This window comes from Gorilla gorilla, chromosome 3 (genome assembly GCF_029281585.2).
Source record: "Gorilla gorilla gorilla isolate KB3781 chromosome 3, NHGRI_mGorGor1-v2.1_pri, whole genome shotgun sequence".
Classification (NCBI taxonomy): domain Eukaryota; kingdom Metazoa; phylum Chordata; class Mammalia; order Primates; family Hominidae; genus Gorilla; species Gorilla gorilla.
In genome coordinates, this window is record NC_073227.2 from 204,451,178 (window position 1) to 204,472,688 (window position 21,511).

Genomic DNA, 21,511 nt, shown 5'->3' on the forward strand with positions numbered 1-21,511 from the left:
AATAGGATCATTAATGACACTATCTAAAACAGTACTGCCCTAATGTGTTGCTTTTTTCTGTGACGGAGTTTTGCTCTTGTCACACAGGCTGGAGTGCAGTGGCGCGATCTCGGGTCACTGCAACTTCTGCCTCCCAGTTCAAGCGATTCTCCCTGCCTCAGCTTCCCGAGTAGCTGGGATTACAGGAGTCTGCCACCATAACAATTTTTGTATTTTTAGTAGAGACGGGGTTTTCGCCATGTTGGTCAGGCTGGTCTCGAACCACTGACCTCAGATGATCCACCTGTCTCGGCCTCCCAAAGTGCTGGGATTACAGGTGTGAGCCACTGCGCCCGGCCCCTAATGTGTTTCTTATTCTGTTCCTTTCTCCTTAATAGAACTTATCACTACCAGAATGATCTATAGGTCTACTTGTCCATCCATGCGTGCATCCACCCATCCATGTACCCCACCCATCCACCCACCCACCTATCACTATGTCTTGATGTTTTCTTCATCAGAGCTTCACAAGGACCGAGACTTGTTCACTGCTGAATCCCGGTGCCTGCACAGAGCAGATGCTGAGGCCTGACCCTCACTCTCTCCATTTCTGGGTTCTGTAGCTGCCTGCTCCTTAACGATTGCAATCCATGCTCTGCATTCTATGTATCCAAAGGATACACACATTCTTTTCCTGGTTGCTCCAGCAAAAGTCTCACAACTGGCTTTCAGCGGCCAGGCCTGGGTGATGTGTCCCCTGGATCCAGTGATTGGGGCCAGCCCCATACAGACCACAGGGACTGCCAGAGGGAAAGGAGCAGAATCGGGGAAATCAGGAACTGTTATCAGACGAAGGGGGACAACAACACAAATCCATTCTCTTTGGTCAGGCTGCTTCAACCATTTAGGAAGAGGTCAAGGAAATGTATAGACACAGACACACTGAGAGCTGTAAGAATTCACATGTGACAAACGTTACGGTGAAACAAACAGGAGAAAAGCACAACCACTCGGGCCACACCCTTCACCAAGGATTTCTTCTTTCGCAAATGTTCTAGGTGTTTGTTTTCTTTCTCACTGTGATCTCCTAAGTCCAGCTCTTGTCAATACACATTCCTTAATCTAATAAAAATGGTTTATTATTAATAGTAGCAGTATTTATCAAACATCCACAAAATGCTAGGCAAGATGCTGAGATATTTATAAGGATTATCTCATTTTTAAATTTATTTTTTATATTTATTTTGAGACACGGTCTCACTCTGTCGCCCAGGCTGGAGTGCAGTGGTGCAATCAAGATGCACTGCAGCCTCAACCACCTGGGCTCAAGCGATCCTCTCACCTCAGCCTCTCGAGTAGCTGGGACTACAGGCGTATGCCACAACACCTGACCAGTTTTTGGATTATCTCGTTTTATCCTCACAACAATCCTAAGAGGTAGTCACCACTGTTGTCCCATTTTACAGATGAAGTAAGCAAGGCTCAGAAAGGTTAAGTAACTCCCTTGAGGTCAAACAGCTGGCATGCTGAGAAGGAGATCCTCGTAGGCTTGGAAGCTTTTCTCCATGGGCAGGGCAGAGCAGGCAGAGCAAGGCTGGCTTGGCTTTGGGACAGCAGAGAGAAGGAACTCTTAAGACATAGGGCTGGGTAGGGTCTGCACCAAGAAGGACGGCTTTCTCAGCCCCCCAGGAGCAGGGGTTTACTGGCCAGAGGTTTACTGGCCTCAGGGGAGCTCAGGGCCTGGTCAGCAGACTCGAATGCAATCCCTTAGGAATGCATAGCGCCCCCCACTGCCTCTCTCCTCCCTTCTGAATCCAGAACTGTGAGAACGACCAGGAGAAATGGACTGAGCCCCAGGCCTGCACTTTGGAGAGGCCGCCAATGGGTGTGATTTCCTTTGCACTGTTTGGGCCTCTGGCACTTCCTGCCAGGCAGGAGATTTCTTGAGACTTCAAAAGTGGCACACAAGAGGAGTGTTAAGCAGATTGAGCACTAATAAAGAACTAACGCCTAGAACAATCACAGCTTCCCTGTGATTCCTGAGAGTGAGGAAAGCACAAAGAAGAAATGAAAGTCTCTCGCTAACCCTGGGAGAAACTAAAACATCCAGGAGCAGATTCTATACTCAGCAATGTGACAGAGTTCACAAAAAGGTTATATTCACACTCGAAGCTACTGAGGCTCATGCTCAGCTTCATCGAGAGTGGTATCACCACACCCAGAAAAAAATGGCCTCCTATGGAAAAAGCCAACCTAATATCATGCATATTATTCTGGAACAAAATAAGTAGAATGATATACCTTATATTTCTAGAGTGCTTTCACTTTTTAAGGATTTTAATACCACAGCAGCCAACATTATCTTGTTGCTTTCTCACATTCCTTTATAAAAATTTTCTTTAGAATGTTCAAAATCACATTCTTGCTTCCAGAAAGTTGTAAGAATAAAATTGCATTTCTCTCTCTCTTTTTCTTTTCTTTTCTTTTCTTTTTTTTTTGAGACAGCCTCACTCGGTTGCCCAGGCTGGAGTGCAATGGTACCATCTCGGCTCACTGCAACCTCCACCTCCTGGGTTCAAGTGATTCTCCTGCCTCAGCCTCCCAAGTAGCTGGGATTACAGGCGCACGCACCACCGCACCTGGCTAATTTTTGTGTGTGTGTGTGTGTGTATATATATATGTGTAAAAATATATGTATATTTTTAGTAGAGATGGGGTTTCGCCATGTTGGCCAGGCTGGTCTTGAACGGCTGACCTAGGTGACATGCCCGCCTTGGCCTCCCAAAGTGCTGTGATTATAGGCATGAGCCACTGCGCCGGCCGAAAATTGCATTTTTAAACGTAAAAGGCCCCAGAAGGAAGGAGACTAAATACAGTTCCCAGGCTCCACGCAGCTCTCCCATGGGCCTACGTGGGTCTCCATGCTGAAACCTCAGGGTGAGGGGGAGGTAAGGGGAGGGAGTCACACAGCAGTGGCCAGTGTGGCTCTGAAGGAGGTGCTGCTATGTGGTTAAGACTCTTCACACTGTGGTATGTTCAGTCTTGCGTTGTTTTCTTCTTGCCTTTTAAGCATTGTGAATTCCCCAAGTGAGTTTAACTGTAAATCAACTTGGATCCTGGATCCTTTCTTTGTATCCGACTAGGGGACTTCAAGTGGTAGCCCTGACTAGCCTTTTCTCTACTGGAGACCAGGGCTCGTAGAAACAATACTGACCTGGAAATTGTGTTAGTCACTGCTAAATGGCCTCTCTGAGCCTCAATTTCCTAGTCTTTCCTAAATTTCCTAAAAACGAGGAAACAGCTTCAGTTACCCCCAAGGAACCTGCCTATAAAAGAATTCCATGAATCTATGATGTCATAAGACAGCAGTCCCCCACTTTTTTGGCACCAGGGACCGGTTTCATGGAAGACACTTTTTCCATGGAAGGGGGGTCGGCGGGTGATTTCAGGATGATTCAAGCGCATGATGTTTGTTGTGTACTTTATTTCTATTATGATTACATTGTAATATATAATGAAATAATTATACACTCACCATAATGTAGAATCAGTGGGATCCCTGAGCTTGTTTTCTACAACTAGATGGTCCCATCTGGGTGATGGGAGACAGTGACAGATCATCAGGCATTAGATTCTCATAAGGAGCACACAGCCCAGATCCCTCACATGCGCAGTTCACAGTAAGGTTCTCACTCCTGTGAGAATCCAACGCTCCTGTCTGATCTGACAGGAGGTGGAGCTCAGGTGGTCATGCGAGCAATGGGAAGTGGCCGTAAAGACAGATGAAGCTTTGCTCACTTGCCAGCTGCTCACCACCTGCTGTGTGGCCCAGGGTTGGAGGCAGTGGCGGGGGGACCCCTGTTATAAGAGAACTGAAATGTTTAGAATTGAGTAATTAGATTTGAATTACTTTCAGTTTTTTTCTAATAGTTCTTCCCCCCATCCCCCAATAGGTATATTACATCTCCTCTCTCTGAACCAGTAACTCAAGCATATGTGATCTCTCTCGAAAGACAACCAATTGAGAGGTGACAGCGTGCTGGCAGTCCTCAGAGCCCTCACTTGCTCTCGGCGCCTCCTCTGCCTGGGCTCCCACTTTGGCGGCACTTGAGGAGCCCTTCAGCCCACCGCTGCACTGTGGGAGCCCCTTTCTGGGCTGGCCAAGGCCAGAGCCCGCTCCCTCAGCTTGCAGGGAGGTGTGGAGGGAGAAGCGCCAGCGGGAACCGGGGCTGCGTGTGGTGCTTGCGGGCCACCTGGAGTTCCGGGTGGGCCTGGGCTTGGCCCTGCCGGCCCGGGCAGTGAGGGGCTTAGCACCCGGGCCAGTGGCTGTGGAGGGTGTACTGGGTCCCCCAGCAGTGCCAGCCCACCGGCGCCACGCTCGATTTCTCACCGGGCCTAAGCTGCCTTCCCGCCGGGCAGGGCTCAGGACCTGCAGCCCACCATGCCTGAGCCTCCCACCCCCTCCATGGGCTCCTGTGCGGCCCAAGCCTCCCCGACGAGCGCCGCCCCCTGTTCCCCGGCGCCCAGTCCCATCAACAGCCCAAGGGCTGAGGAGTGCAAGCGCACGGCACGGGACTGGCAGGCAGCTCCACCTGCAGCCCCGGTGCAGGATCCACTGGGTGAAGCCAGCTGGACTCCTGAGTCTGGTGGGGACATGGAGAGTCTTTATGTCTAGCTCAGGGATTGTAAACACACCAATCGGCACCCTGTGTCTAGCTCAGGGTTTGTGAGTGCACCAATCGACACTCTGTATCTAGCTGCTCTGGTGGGGCCTTGGAGAACCTTTATGTCTAGCTCAGGGATTGTAAATACACCAATCGGCACTCTGTATCTAGCTCAAGGTTTGTAAACACACCAATCAGCACCCTGTGTTTAGCTCAAGGTTTGTGAGTGCACCAATCGACACTCTGTATCTAGTTGCTCTGCGGGGGCCTTGGAGAACCTGTGTGTCCAAACTCTGTGTCTAACTAATCTGATGGGGACATGGAGAACCTTTGTATCTAGCTCAGGGATTGTAAACACACCAATCAGCGCCCTGACAAAACAGACCACTTGGCTCAACCAATCAGCAGGATGTGGGTGGGGTCAGATAAGAGAATAAAAGCAGGCTGCCCCAGCCAGCAGCGGCAACCCGCTGGGGTCCCCTTCCCCACTGTGGAAGGTTTGTTCTTTCGCGCTTTGCAATAAATTTTGCTGCTGCCCACTCTTTGGGTCCACACTGCTTTTATGAGCTGTAACACTCACCGCGAAGGTCTGCAGCTTCACTCCTGAGCCAGCCAGACCACGAGCCCACCAGAAGGAAGAAACTCTGAACACATCCGAACATCAGAAGGAACAAACTCCAGACGCGCCACCTTAAGAGCTGTAACACTCACCGCGAGGGTCCACGGCTTCATTCTTGAAGTCAGTGAGACCAAGAACCCACCAATTCCGGACACACAATGGTGATGCTAAGTCCCCAATGCTATGACCCAGGGCCACTGAGCCCAGGCCAGCGCCCAGTGAGCAGCGGGACAGCCCACATACATCAAGCTCCTCTCGTGAGTCTAAGCTGAAGGCTTCGGCCGCAGTGTATGACTCTACCTACTTGCTTACTAAAACGTGCCACCAGAGGTCTTCCCCCACGATAAGAAGTAAATTCACAGCCTTGGGGGTGATATAACCGTGTTCTTTTCCCTTCCTTTCTGGTTCTAGTTTCAGGTGGCAGTGATAAAAGGAGTGTTCTCCTCCTCTTAAACTCTAGATTGGAAAAATAAATGAATGTGAATAGACATCCCCCACTCTCTTCAGTCTGTATCAAAGCCCTGGGGAATCCATTTTTACCACACTGAGTCTCACTGAAGTCAACCGCGTAAGCTCCTGCATTCATTTCCATGAGACTTGGCATTGTGGAAATAATTGGATTGCACTGCAGTCTAACACTCCTTTCAGGAAACAGAGAAAATGTGCCTTTGCTAGTAGGTGGAGTGAAAACTCGTCTGAGTGCTGGTAGGTTTCACCCTGTGTTTTCAGTATTGTCTTGTCAAGAGCAGTTATTATCAAGTCCCAAATGAGCCTGGCAGTACAACCCTCAATGAGGTGTTTAAAACTGCCTTCCCTAGTGAGAAAGAAAACACTGCTTTTGTTCTCGTTTTTAAAATTGACTGCATAGTATTACCACTATCAATGAGGTGTTTAACATCAAAATTGTCTTCCCTGGTGGGAAGAAAAACATTTACTTTGTTTCCTTTCTTAAAATTAATTGAGGTTTTTAAAAACTTATCCTTATTCAACCAACAGTCGCATAAAGGGGAGAAGAGACGAAAATGGGATTTTAAAATGTTGTCTTTGGTGGCCCATCAAAGATTGTCAGCACATTCTTCCTGTTTAGGCCACTTGCTGAACACTTTTCTTCACCTTTGCTTCATTTCTCCCCCATTATATTTTATAACCTTGGCCTCATCGGTGTAGTCCTTGGTAGGGAGCTAATCATAAGATCTTTGCAGGAATGACTACATTGATCCATGTATTGGTTTTTTTGTGTTTTTGTTTTGTTTTGTTTTTAGATGGAGCCTTGCTCTATCACCCAGGCTGGAGTGCAGTGGTGTGATCTTGGCTCTCCTCTACCTCCGCCTCCTAGGTTCAAGCAATTCTCCTGTCTCAGCTTCCCGAGTAGCTGGGATTACAGGCACATGCCACCACACCCACTAATTTTTGTATTTTTAGTAGAGACGGGGTTTCAACGTATTGGTCAGGCTGGTCTTGAACTCCTGACCTCAGATGATCCGCCTGCCTCGGCCTCCCAAAGTGCTGGGATTACAGGAGTGACCCGCCGCGCCCGGCCTGATCCACATATTCTTTATTAGCTTGCAAATTTTCCACAAGGCTGCTCTATCTATTCTATAAGGTTAAAGAAATTGCTTATGAAAAGTTAAAAATCAGCCTGTAGTATTAATACCTAAGGGGGCTTTGGCAGATATGACTAAGGATGCTCCTTCCCTCATTTCCTCAGGGGATTCCGGGGGTGGCTCTAACCTTTAAAACTGCCTCTGCCTGCTTCTGCCTCTGCTCGAGGCGTGGGAGTTCTATGGCCATTGCCTTTTACAAGATGCAGCAGAGAAGAGAAGGCAGGAGAAGCAATGCCCTGGCTTTTATGGGCATAATAACAGGTTTCGGAGGACAAATGAAGACCCAGGCTACCTCATATCCAGATAAGAAATTATCCAATGGAAAGGAAAACTTGAAGGGTGAGGGGGGAAGCTAGGGAATTCGACTGCTGGTATGGTTCCCAGAAGAGAGGTCCCTTGTCCTGCCTACCTGTACCTCCAAGGCCGAATTGCAACTGGCCAGCGGGGACGCGGCGGTGGGGCGGGGGAGGAGGGGAGAAAGGGAAGCAGAGAGGTGGGGAAGGATGATGGCAATTTTAAAAGGTTTGGGGGACCCACGAGTAAGGTGGCCATGCCCATTCCCAGCAGAAGCCAGCGAAGCTGCAAGATCTGGAGCATCCATTCCTTCTCCCTGGCACGGCACAGAGGAGTAGACTAGAAATGACAGTGTGCCATGTGTGGGCAAGTGGACTGAGAGGGCCTCAGAGATAACCTGTGCTCCCCAGCACAGTGCAGTAGGCGATGGAATGTTCACCCGTGCCTGAGAGAGGCATGAGCACAGCAGGGAGAGTCACCTGACCTAAAGAGGCGCTGCTACAGGGAAGAGGAGGAAGCAGCAGTGGCCTTTGTGGGCCGAAACCTGGTGGGAAGATGGCTATTTCAGGGGATGCCTGGGAGCGCCTCACCTTGTCCCTGACCCTGCCTTTGTGCCTCAACACTGTGTCAGCTCCCTGGAATGGATACTCAAATTCGTACAGAAGGAAGTAAAATCTTCAGGTGACTGAAATTAAGTTTCCACCATTTGGTAGGATGGGACCTTAAAATAGAAAACAAATTTAGGCCGGGCACCGTGGCTCACTCCTGTAATCCCAGCACTTTGGGAGGCTGAGGTGGGTGGATCACCTGAGTTCAGGAGTTTGACACCAGCCTGGCCAACGTGGTGAAACCCTGTTCTCTACTAAAAATACAAAAAATTAGCCGGGCATGGTGGTGTGCACTTGTAATCCCAGCTACCAGGGAGGTTGAGGCAGAAGAATTGCTTGAACCCAGGAGGCAGAGGTTGCAGTGAGCCGAGATTGTGACACTGCACTCCAGACTAGGGAGAGAGGGAGACTCTGTCTCAAAAAAAAAAAAAAGAACACAAATTTAATCAGAGGAAAATACTGTAGCTACATTTGTTTACACACCTTGAAATTATGGACAGAGATTTGTACCTACCATACTCAGAATTTATTTGAAAAAAATGTTCTCTGCATAAACAACAAAGAAACAATTATTAAACTTTGTCAATATTACCAAATAAAACCTAAAATGTTTCTAAAGTTCATTAATTGGATTTAAACTATGTGCCTTTATATACATCATCTCATTTATTTCTTATGATTCATAGGTGCTGGTATCCCCTTTTACAGGTAAGGAAACGAAGACTTAGAAAAGTGAAATAATTTGCCCATGGACACAATGATGGTAATTAGCAGAACCAGAATTCCAACTCAGGAATGTCTGACTCCCAAGTCTATATTCTTGATCACTAAATTAAGCTCTATGCTGTTCTTTCCTCTGGCTTTCTAGATCCCTCCAGGAACATTCCTTTCTGCTTCCTTGGCTGCTCACATTTACAAGGCAATCACACATTCATGAACTGGAGCTCTGGGTACAAAGAAGCACAAATTTTTTTTATCCTTCCTGCTCCTAATTCCCAAAGGACCCAACAATTAAGTGGATTATTGTGGTCATAATCTTAGTTTTTTGATTTAACAAGTCTTTTTTTTTTGTTTTGTTTTGAGATACAATCTCACTCTGTTGCCCAGGCTGGAGTGCAGTGGCGCGATCTCAGCTCACTGCAATCTCCGCCTCCTGGGTTCAAGCGATTCTCCTGCTTCAGCCTCCTGAGTAGCTGGGATTACAGGTGCGCACGACTATGCCCGGCTAATTTTTGTATTTTTAGGAAAGACGGGGTTTCACCATGTTGGTCAAGCTGGTCTCAAACTCCTGACCTCTGATCTGCCCGCCTTGGCCTCTCAGAGTGTTGGGATTACAGGCGTGAGCCACTGTACCTGGCCTGGATTTAACAAGTCTTAGCTCAGTTCTTATTTATCTTTCAGTCACCACACCTTGTGAATTAATCATTGGACAATAATCAGCTTGGACAATAAGTTAACCACTCTGAACCTAGGTTTCTTTGTCTACGAAATAAATGCAATCTCTAAGGTCCTCCTCCAGCTTAAATTTTCCATGATTCTGAAGAATCAGGATCAAGTTTATTGTTTAATGGGAAGTTGAACTGCGGTTCTCCAAATACTAACTCTTCTCTGATCTCCATCTCTCTCGTAGATTTAAATCTCCCACATTCTGGGATGAGGGATAGGTGTAGAGCTTCACAAAGGGATGGGAAAATAAAATATAATAATATCTCACCTTGTCGGCATGAGGAGGAACATGAAGACTAAAAAGATGAAACTGTCTTCAGTAAGGCTCTATGAAACAGCATATAAAAATGTAAAAATTGGTATAAAAAGGTTTTTCACTTTGGCTAAAATGGAAGCCATCCTGACAGCAGTGCCTCTTAGAATTGCCTTGTGTCATTTAAACCTGCTTACTACTATCATTTCTTTAACATCTTTTCTGGTATTTGGCCATCCTTCTATTCATATTGTTTTATCTCCATTTCCTTGAGTGTAAATTCTTTTATTTATTGAGTTTGTTATTTTCCTTGCATGATACTGACCTTACTCAGATATTTTATCATTCTTAGGGTGAGTGCATGACTCAGACCTGTACAGTGGTTTCATACACCTGGATAGAGTGTTTATGTAAGGGATATATGACTCAACAGGACAAAAGAACTCCCAACAGAACCTTAGGACGCTGGCAGAAACTACCAGGAAAGAGAAGCTCTCTTGCTACTGAAGTTGCTGAGCTATGAAGAATGTATGCTGTGAGCTAATAGGAAGCATTTTGCCACTCCGTAGGAAGAGCTTGCCTGAGACTGTAGAGACAAGAGAAACAGGTTTCCTGACTATATTTTTTCAGTACCTGGATCCCACAGTCGGGGGAGAGTCCCCCTCGGGACTCTCAATAACACAGCCAATAAATTCCCTTTTTGTTTCAGCACGAGCCATTTTAAATCATAATTTTTTGTCACTAGCAACCGAAATTAATCAAACAAAAATCTGTGAACCTGTAGAGAAAGTCCATAGTTCTCTAACTTCACATCAGTAGATGCCCAAGGGGACTTTCTGTTTTTTCGTTTTTGTTTTTGTTTTTTTGAGATGGAGTCTCACTCTGTCACCCAGGCTGGAGTGCAGTGGTGCGATCTTGGCTCACTGAAACCTCCGCCTCCCTGGTTCATGCAATTCTCTGCCTCAGCCTCCCAAGTAGCTGGGATTACAGGCGCCCGCCACCACTCCCAGCTAATTTTTGTTATTTTTTTAGTAGAGACGGGGTTTCACCATGTTGGCCAGGCTGGTCTTGAACTCCTTACCTCAGGTGATCCACCCGCCCCAGCCTCCCAAAGTGCTGGGATTACAGGCATGAGCCACCGCATAGAGATCAATTGCGACACTACAGGAAAAGAAGGTAAAGTGGAGTCACATCTGACTTCCATTTACATGCTGGTTTTAGAAACTCACCCCCATGAAAGGTATAACTTCACAATCTACTTAATCCTCACAGCAGCAAACAAATTTATTAACATTTATTAATGTTAAGGCTTAATGTAAAAACAATGGCATAAATCCTGCAGGTAAGTAGGAAAACTTCAGAATTATCCATCTGCTGTCGATTTATCACAAGAGATTAGATTTTATCCTGAACGCATATTTTGGGAATATCTAAATATCTGTAATATGGTCTCTCCAGAATTTTCTTACATGATGTGGAAATCAAGAGCTACCTGCCTGAAGTTGATAGATTTAAAAATGATGATTAAGTATAATATTTGAATTTATGACAGGTAGCCAACGGGAAAACAATAAAAGATAACAAAAATTAGGAGAAAAAAGGGGTAGTGTAAATGATACGGATTTCTCAGCTTCAACATTCAGGAGTGAAATAAGTACTGCTTAAAGTTGAAAAAATAAGAAATGGAAGTATAAGCATTTAATTTGGAGTTATGAAAATAATCACCCAAACAAATCAAGATAGAAATGACACGAATGCTGATGTCCACAGAGTGGGACCAGGTTGAGTGAGGGAGATTGTTTGCTTTCATTTATGCCTCTTTTTTTCTACTTAGATGTTTCATTTTTGTGTGCACACATTATATTTTTATTTTATTTTAATTTTTGAGACAGTCTCCCTTTATCGCCCAGGCTGGAGGTGCAGCAGTGCGATCACAACTCACTGCAACCTCGACCTCGTGGGCTCAAGTGATCCTCCCACCTTAGCCTCTCGAGTAGCTGGAACTAGAGGTATGTACCAACACACCCAACTATGTTTTGTATTTTTTGTAGAGACAGGGTCTTGCCATGTAGACTAGGCTGGCCTTGAACCCCTGGGCTCAAGTAATCTGCCCACCTTGGCCTCCCGAAGTATTAGGATTACAGGTATGAGCCACCACGCCCAGCCTGTAATTTTAAATTGGCCAAAAAGACTATGTTCATCTAGGAAGCCTGCTCTTCTGCCCTCTAAAATATCCATTGCGAACATTCTCTGCACCATCAGAATGGCCTCCATGTCAACGTCTCAGCTCCAAACTTACAAACGTCTTCTTTTAAAACAGAGGAAGTGTCTGCCCACCTAAGGTTAATCTCTCCACCTGTGTGTGGATCCCAGCCACACCTATGTCTTCAGAAATTGCTAATTACCCTCTTTCTCTTCAGATCCTCAAACTCTCCTTTTCTGTGAGTTGCCTTCAAGCAGTGGGCAACATGCTCAGGCTACTCCCATCTGATATGGAAAAGCCACTTTGACCCCATGACCCTGTCCAGCTTCCTCTGTCTTCTCCCCTTTACAGCCAAATATCTCCATTTCCGACTCCTGAACTCACTCTGATATGGAGTCTTCCTTCATCACTGCAGTAAAAACGGCTTTTTGCCAAGCTCACAGGTGGCTCCAATCCCTAATCAGACTGTTACTACCTATCTTCATCCTACTTGATTTCTCAAAGCTTCTAACAGAGGGGATCACTCTTAAAACATTCTCTTACTTTTTCAGAACATCCCACCTTATCACTGTAATTTGGCAGATTTGTGTCCTCACGCATCATCAGCATAAAATATTTCCCCTCACCATGAAGTTATTTCTCACATCAAGTCATAACCTTGGCCATAACTGGAGCATTTGCTCCTCACAAGCCTCTCCACATGCAGACCTTCCTGCCAAAGGCTTTCTTGCTTCCACAGTCACATCCAGGAAACAGGGGCAATCCCTTCATGTTGCTCCATGGGAAAGCCATCTGCAGAAAAGCCAGCTTGCCGCTGGAATTTTTATTGGATGTCTTCAGAGAGATATGCTACAGAACCAGTTTCAGTGAATGGGCTTCCACTTACAGCAGAAAATTTAATCCTGTGAACTCAGTCACTTGTTTGAAACTCAATTTGGGATGATAGTGGATCTTTCTCAATTCATTAGAATTCTCTCCCTTTTCTCCTCTGAGTAGATTTCTAGTGAGGGCAGTGGTGGGGCGAGGCTTGGTTATCATCCTAGCATTGACTTGTGCTTTCTTCCCTGTGGGCTTTGCTGAGAGTATAACTGCTTGATCTACCAGCACAAGCAATGCACACTGATCATTTCAGGAGAGGTTGAGGGTCCTCTCCTATTGATGTGGCCTGTTGGGCACTGGTCTGATGACTTGCTGAAAACTAGCTGCATCTTCCTTTGCTGACAAGCTGACCACCCCTAGCCTCATTCACCTTGGACCCTGGTGCTTGGTAGGCACTTCACCATTCAGCTCTTTCTTGGGAACCTTTTGGATCTCCTCTAGGCCCTGTGAGATATCTGTGCGTAAATGTTAAATGTGTGTGTGTGTGTTATGTATATATACACACACACATATGTATATATATACACACTTGTGTGTTAGGGGCAGAGGAGGGAGTTGTATAGTTGGTTATCAATGCTATAAAAGGCCCTTTCTATGTTCATTTCTAAAGGCCAACGCATACAGGCTCAGGGCACTATTGAGCTGTCTTCTCTCAGAAACTCGGGCAGAGCCAAGTCTTTCTGCTCTTAGACCCAAAATCTACCTAGCAATTTCTAACGGCCAACACTTCCCACCCTGCATCTCATTCCCTACTCCCACAGACTTTCCTAGTTATCACCTAAGTTCTCCTCTCACCTTTTCTCTCAGAACGTCTCCCCCAGCTTAGAGAGGAATTTGTCTCTGTAGGTGGGAGGGTCTTTAAAAAAAAATGAGGCCGGGCACAGCGACTCATGCCTATAATCCCAGCACTTTGAGAGGCTGAGGCAGAAGGATTGCTTGATATTAGGAGTTCAAAACCAGCCTGGACAACAGTGAAACCTTGTTTCTACAAAAAAATTAAAAATTAGCCTGTCGTCGTGGTGCCCGCCTGCAGTCCCAGCTACTTGTGGTTCATAGTCTTTGAATCTTTATATGCAAAGTCAACTTTTTAAGAATCAAAAAAGAAAAATGCATGTATCTTTTATTCCAAGCACCTGGTTTTTGCACAAGTACTCCACCTTTCAGACTCTATCGCTTTTATTATAATTTTAAAAATTGTTTGAAATTCAGGCTCTATTTGTTCTCCTTTCAAGGCAATGAAGCCCATGAGTGGGAGGAAGACTACAGGGCAACAAGAAAAAAAGTGAGAACATTATTATTATTATTATTTGAGATGAAGTCTCACTGTCACCCAGGCTGGAGTGCAATGGCTTGGTCTCGGCTCACTGCAACCTCTGCCTCCTGAGTTCAAGCGATTCTCCCGCCTCGGCCTACTGAGTAGCTGGGACTACAGGCACGTGCCACCACACTTGGCTAATTTTTGTATTTTTAGTAGAGATGGGGTTTCACTACATTGGCCAGGCTGGTCTCGAACTCCTGACCTCATGATTCGTCCGCCTCGGCCTCCCAAGGTGCTGGGATTACAGGCGTGAGCCACTGCACCTGGCCGTGAGAACATTCTTGATTTAAAATGCACATATATAATCTAGGTATGCGATCATAGCTTCTTTTACTTACTATGGTCCCCTTGCCAAAGAATTCATGAAAGGAGAAATCATTTCTCCACCTTTTAAATAGCCAGATTTCTGCAATCCGTCCACCCCCTCTAGGTTTTCAGCAATTATCTGTGAAAAGGAGGAAAGAATAGCAAACTAGAAGCAAAATCACAAAGCTTCAAAATTTCTTTGTGCCTCCGTTTTTATGTAGTTTCTTTTGGTATGGCAGGAAAATGGGCAATATTGTTTTCATACAATAGCTGTATTTTGTTCCAGCATGCACATAAATTACACAGTTAACCTTATCTGATCTTACCTAAAGTGACCTCTTTTTGATTATTCTGATTCATGCATTTTTACATCAAAGTCTACATTTATTGAAAAATTTCATAATTTATATCATTTAACGTATTAATCTTACAGTGCATGTATACCTGGAATGGAAAACGCAACAATAAGCCAGCCAGCAGTTAGAGTACGTAACTGTGGGAAATGTAAAGTGGAAAAAACTATATAGAAGGAAAAACAGCTCTAACAGGGAGAGAGGTTTGGGGCCCTATAGATAAATAGGTACATTTCCACTCCACCTCCGGACATCTGCAGGTTGGTGGTAAAGTTGTTGATTTTAGGAAATTCTAGAGACAGAGCGTTGTCGGGGTGTTGTTTTCCTACTGACCAGAACAGGAAGGCAACGCCTGAATTAACTAGAGACCTAAGAAACTGCGCGAACAGGCCCTACTGCTGCGGGGCCAGGGCCAGCTTCGAAGGCTGCAAGCCTCGGCAACACGGAGCCAGGTCCTCGTGTGACCTTACTGTCTACTGCTGCTATGTAAGGGGACTGGCACTCCCGCCCTCCTGAAGGCGCGGAGACCCCGACGGCCTCGGAACGCTTCGCTCGGGCACACTGAAAGCAGCGCGAGACGCAGCTCCCAACACTCTAACATGGAGGCCGGCTTTTGTTTTGGCCCCGCTCACACACAGGCGTCTCAGGGCGGAGACCATAGGCCCCGCGGCTGCGGGCGGCTCAGGGTCCCCCGGGACGCCGCCCTAGAGGACTTTGCCCGCCGCGCCCGGCTGCCTCCCTTGCCCGGGCCCTGCCCCTCTCGCCTCTGCTCCCGGCGCCGCAGCTGACCCGGCGGGGGAGGAGGACGGCAGGAGCGCGCGGCGTCACAAAGCGAGGACAGAACGCCCGGGGTTCCGCCGAGATTCGGTCGTCCCAGGCCAGCTCGACTTGCAGTCCGCCCTCGTGGGGCGGGAGACGCCCGACGCCCGCCCACCTCACCCCCGGGGTGCCCTCCGTGGCCTCACGGGGACGCAGCGTCGCAGCGGCCCCGGCGCCGCAAAGCGCCCTGGGAGCGCCGGCTCGCGCCGGAAGAACGCGAGGGCGCGCGGCGGCGGCGGCGAGGTTATAAAAGGGAAGAAGCCGGCGGTGGGCGGAAGTGGGCGGTTCGGCGGCTCTGGGCGCTGTTGTTTGGTCTTTAGGCCTCCGGAGGGGCGTTATCTGGAGGGCCGCCGGTGCAGGCCGCGGTGACAGGGCCGCTCGCCTCGCTAGTCGTGCCTGTCTCCCGGTGCAGCTGTGTTCGCGGCCTCCGCGGCCTGCAGGCCCAACATGGCGCAGGAGGTGTCGGAGTACCTGAGCCAGAACCCGCGGGTGGCAGCCTGGGTGGAGGCGCTGCGCTGCGACGGCGAGACTGACAAACACTGGCGCCACCGCCGGGATTTTTTGCTTCGCAACGCCGGGGACCTGGCCCCCGCTGGCGGCGCTGCCTCCGCTAGCACGGATGAAGCTGCCGACGCCGAGAGCGGGACCCGAAACCGGCAGCTGCAGCAGCTCATCTCCTTTTCCATGGCCTGGGCGAACCACGTCTTCCTCGGGTGCCGGTGAGTGAGGCAGCGTCCCTAACCAGCACGCCCCGTTTTGTCTGCCACCTGCAGACCGGGGCCCGGCGCCCGGCGCCCTCCGCGGGACCGGCCTCGGCGGGGAGGGGAAGTTGTGAAGCGCGGGAATCCGCCGGCCCGGCTGCCCTCTACGGGTGAGAAGGGCGTCCCTGCGAGGAGCCGACATGATTCCCGGACGTCTGTGTGCCCGGTGGTGTGGGCGCAGCTGGTGGTAGGGTTGCTTGTGTTAGGGAACAACGCTCTTGGGGACGGGTGCTAGATTTAAGATTAGTGAGGAGGTGCCCTGCCTCCCAGACCCTGGGGCACTTGTTTATGGGGTTCCAGGAAACAGTTCTTGGCGGTTGGTTCACTTTCTTGATTGCAGCCAGGAAATGCAGTCCCTGTGGCCTGTTTTTTGCACAGCACAAGTAGGACCTTAGAAAAAACACTTCTTAAAAATGACTTTTCCTTCTTTTTCAGATACCCTCAAAAAGTTATGGATAAAATACTTAGTATGGCTGAAGGCATCAAAGTGACAGATGCTCCAACCTATACAACAAGAGATGAACTGGTTGCCAAGGTGAAGAAAAGAGGGATATCGAGTAGCAATGGTTAGCAGATCATAGATGTGAACATACTTAGGAGTTTAGAGCATAAGTTTGATATAATTAGGAATTATTGTTACTAATTTTTTTAACAAGCCAGATTTTTTATGTTATTAATAAGTAATAAAGTTGGAATGTTAAAACTAAAGTATATATCTGTGTCTTTAGGCTTTGAATTTGATAGTTTGCTTTGACTGCTTTAGATTTTGAAGTGTCCACTGTTGTCTGATGCTGTTTTTTTTTAATATTAGACATTCATGATGTTATTCAACACTGTTTTAAGAAATTAATGACTCCACACTTTTTAAAGAAACGATTAGTCTTGAAATGTTTTCCCTTTGTGCCTTTATTTTAATGTGTATTTGTCTCATCACCCGTTTTGTACGAGGTATTCTTAGTCACATATCTATGTTTTTCTTCTTTTTAGAAGGGGTAGAGCCATCCAAAAAACGAGTTATAGAAGGAAAAAACAGTTCTGCAGTTGAGCAAGATCACGCAAAAACCTCTGCCAAGACAGCACGTGCATCAGCTCAGCAGGAAAACAGTTCAACGTGTACAGGGTCGGCCATCAAATCAGAGAGTGGGAACTCAGCTCGGAGCTCTGGCATCTCCAGTCAGAATAGCTCTACAAGTGATGGAGATCGATCTGTTTCCAGCCAAAGCAGCAGCAGCGTTTCCTCTCAGGTAACAACGGCGGGATCTGGGAAAGCTTCTGAAGCAGAAGCTCCAGATAAACACGGTTCTGCATCATTTGTTTCCTTGCTGAAATCCAGTGTGAATAGTCACATGACCCAATCCACTGATTCTAGACAACAAAGTGGATCACCTAAAAAGAGTGCTTTGGAAGGCTCTTCAGCCTCAGCTTCTCAAAGCAGCTCAGAGATCGAGGTGCCCTTGTTGGGCTCCTCGGGAAGCTCAGAGGTAGAATTGCCACTATTGTCTTCCAAACCTAGTTCAGAGACAGCTTCCAGTGGGTTAACTTCCAAAACTAGTTCAGAGGCAAGTGTTTCATCATCAGTTGCTAAAAACAGTTCCTCATCAGGCACATCCTTACTGACTCCCAAGAGCAGCTCTTCAACAAATACATCGCTGCTAACTTCCAAGAGCACTTCCCAGGTAGCTGCATCACTACTAGCTTCCAAGAGCAGCTCCCAGACCAGTGGATCTCTGGTTTCCAAAAGCACTTCCTTAGCAAGTGTGTCCCAGTTGGCTTCTAAGAGTAGTTCTCAGACTAGCACCTCACAGTTGCCTTCTAAAAGTACTTCACAGTCAAGTGAGAGTTCTGTCAAATTCTCTTGCAAGTTAACCAATGAAGATGTGAAACAGAAGCAACCTTTTTTCAATAGACTATATAAAACGGTGGCATGGAAGTTGGTAGCTGTTGGTGGCTTTAGTCCCAATGTGAATCATGGAGAGCTCCTAAATGCAGCTATTGAGGCTCTGAAAGCAACACTGGATGTATTTTTTGTCCCACTAAAAGAATTGGCAGATCTGCCTCAAAATAAGAGCTCTCAAGAAAGTATTGTTTGTGAATTGAGGTGCAAGTCTGTGTATTTGGGCACTGGCTGTGGAAAAAGCAAAGAAAATGCAAAAGCAGTTGCATCAAGAGAAGCATTGAAGTTATTTCTCAAGAAAAAGGTGGTGGTAAAAATATGTAAAAGGAAATACAGAGGCAGTGAAATAGAAGATCTAGTACTCCTTGATGAAGAATCGAGGCCTGTAAACTTACCTCCAGCACTAAAACATCCTCAAGAATTACTATAATTTGTCCAAAATATCACTGCATACAATATCTGGTATTTGAAGAGAAAAACTGACTTTTGTACAGTATAAAACACAGGCTTTCACAAATTTTGTATTGCTTTTTTTCCAGTTTTGCAGAAAATTTACATTCTAGTTCTCCTCACACAGTAGCAGTTGTAAATAATTTATGAATGACAGTACACATTAAAAGGTATGCATTAGCAGCATATTAGTATGCTGTTTTATTTGCTGAAGAAAATACTGTCTTCTATTTTTAATGATACATTAGGTACGATGTGTAGTTCGGTAGAGTCCTAAAATTTTTGTACTACTTTCAATTTGGTGAAAATGTATTAAGTTGTCTACTATGTTTTCTTTTCTAGCTGAATAAACCACATCAAAGAAAAGGGACCACAGTATTTGAATGTTTGAAAGTCTGTAAAGCTTAAGGTTTTAAAAATGTTGCCCGTAATGTTGAACATGTCTGTTAAAAAATAAAAGAAAAAATAGTTGCTTCAAACTATTTTTATGAGAAGTTGTAAGCATTTTTTAGATATAAAGCAGTATAAAGTACTTGTTATTTTATTCTGAAGTTGTTTAAAATTCACCATGACTTTGACCGCTGAAGATTCTTTAAGCGGGTTAATTTATGTTTTGAGGTGGAATACAATTTACACTTTTTTCTTAAAAACATGAATGTGGGTTTCTATATTAAGCATATTTTGTGACTACTATTAACAGATTGATTTGTTTAGATATTAAATGCTTTAAGCTATTTTACCTTTTCAAGAAGTTGTGTTTTTTTTCTCCAAGTCAGAACCAATTCCTGCAAATAGGCTTCCCATGACTTGTCATTATAAATTAGACAACCAGGTAATTGTGTGATATACATCTTTATTTTTTTTTTTACAGCAACCCCCTGAGCCAGAATAGATTAAAAGCGATTCCCTTCAATTTTCAAATCTAGAACTGGATGGTTTTTGTGTTTATGCATCTTTTAGAATACCGGAAAGAACAGAGAGCCGTGTTCAGCTCTTGATAATGAGCCTATTCAATTTAACTACATTCGTTAAAATGAAGTGGAATTTTGTTTTTGTCTTAGGTGATTCTGCCTGTTTGTCTGTCATTGTATATTCTGTTTACTTTGCTTCAAACTGGCCCCAAGATGTTATTTTTGTGGTTTCTGGCTTTCTAGATTCTATTTTTAGATACTGCCCATTGAGCAATAATGGTGGTAATATAGAGAGAAAAGAAAGACCTTTCATGGGCCAGTTGTGTTGGAATAGGAAAATCGAACGTAAGCACAATTTAAGTATGTAGCAGTTATTCCTATTTTGTGTTCTAGGAATAAAAAGATAATTTTTTATGCTTGAATTACATAATCAGATATTTTAATTTTACCATATAACCTTTAAAAATGATTCATTTTTGAGGATATTTCATTGGATACCAAAGCTAAAATCCACATACTGTAAGTGGGTTGCCTTTATAGATTGCGGGACACAATAACATGAATGTATTGTGAAAGCACTTTTAGTTACCTCACTTTCCTCAGTCTTGGAATGTGTATTTTGTGGGATAATGATTATCAGAAAAGCAAAAAAATTACAACGAACAAATAAATTTATGTAATATATCCAATTAGGTGGTTTGGTAATTTCCTAAATTGGCTTGTTTCAAGTTAATATGAAGGTTATTGAAAATGTTTTATAGTGACCTTTGATGTGGAGGAAGTTGTTTAGTGTACATTTATGATAATCCTACTTAAAAACCTAGAAAAATACTCTTGGTTAATAACATTTAAAGAATCCTGATTTAAGAGAAATGCATATTTTAGAATTCTATTATTGAGAGTGAATCTTGGCTGTCTCTTACTAGACATGTAACCTCTGGGAATTTAACCTTTTAACCTTACTTCGTCTGTGAAATAGGACTAATAGCTGTCTCATAGAGCATGGCAGTTAGATGAGATGATACATTCAAAGTGCCCAGCATGGTGCAGATATCCCATGGTTCACTTATATATTCTCATTCCTCTTACAAGGAGCTCTTCTCATTTGGCCTACTTTTCAGATGGAGAAACTTACACAGAGGAATTTGGTCAGATAATTCAAGCCCATATCTGATTTCAAAACCCAAGCTCAAGTATGTTGTATTGCTTATTATCCTTGTCACTTCTCTATATGCTGAAATTTCTGAAAATCCCTCCCAGAACGTGATTTTCTACCAGATTAAGTGACCTCATCTTTCTAAAGCCGCCTTGAAATGAGTCACTTCAGAGGCTCTTCTATTATTAATGCTTCTAATACTTGCATATCTTGAATATCCTCAACTAGTGAATCATCCCATATGGATGCAGTTGAACTTTGTAAACAAAGACCATACACACACAAAAGAAATCTGCACAAAAAAACCCCCCAAAACCAAAAAACCAAACACACCTGCCTAAAATAGTGTATAATCAAGTTGAGTGAATAAAGTCAGCTACCAAGATGGGATATACTGTTTTTTTCAGATGAGTGAGGGGAGACGATTTCCTGAGACATCAAGATTTTTCTTGATGTTAGAATGAGTTTTTTTTTTAATGGTAATATTAGTTGACTTGTAAGAATGATACTGTCATGAGTTTTTGACCTAAATTCTTGGAGCCTGTCACTGCTGTCATTGGCTAGGATAATTGTCATAGGGATATGTGTACCTTTAAGGCCTTTGATGTGTATTATCAAGAGCCTGCTCCAATTTGAATTATCTTTTCCCTGCCAAGTGCAGCTTTTCTTGGTACAAATTTCTCCTTGCTGTTTAGATTTTTGAGTAACAGCAGTGAGAAAGTAACAAAAGCAAGCAGCAATTGGGAATCAGGTCAGTCCTACAGGTATTGTGTTATTACTTTGTGGACTTTGTCCTCAAAAATTGTGCTGAAGTCCTATATTGACCTACTTTCTAGACATTGGTTATCCATTCCTGCATGATTTTTAAATAATATTTTCTGTGATTGATGAATAAACTATTTCACTTTCTACTAGAACAAAATGTTCAAGTTGAGTGAAGGGTTGTTAAGCCATTTATTGCCCAACTACTCCTCCCTAAGAAAAATATCAATCA

At 45.0% G+C, this 21,511-nt stretch overlaps 1 protein-coding gene across 5 annotated transcripts in view; it reads left to right on the forward strand.

Annotated features, from left to right (window-relative positions):
- Nucleotides 1-14,771: 14,771 nt before the first annotated feature.
- CDKN2AIP (CDKN2A interacting protein) overlaps nt 14,772-21,511 on the forward strand; it is a 58,942-nt gene continuing 52,202 nt past the window's right edge. The window contains exons 1-4 of one of the 5 annotated variants that reach the window (XM_019026030.4): nt 15,609-16,064; nt 16,542-16,672; nt 17,094-17,350; nt 18,793-19,198. In XM_019026030.4, coding sequence (XP_018881575.3) covers nt 15,793-16,064; nt 16,542-16,672; nt 17,094-17,350; nt 18,793-18,858 — 726 coding nt within the window. In that variant the 5' untranslated portion in view covers nt 15,609-15,792 and the 3' untranslated portion in view covers nt 18,859-19,198. Of the gene's footprint in view, nt 16,065-16,084; nt 16,294-16,541; nt 16,673-17,093; nt 19,199-21,511 lie in introns of those variants that run through there. The other 4 variants (XM_031010459.3, XM_004040676.5, XM_063705661.1 and 1 more) reach the window with 4 other exon arrangements.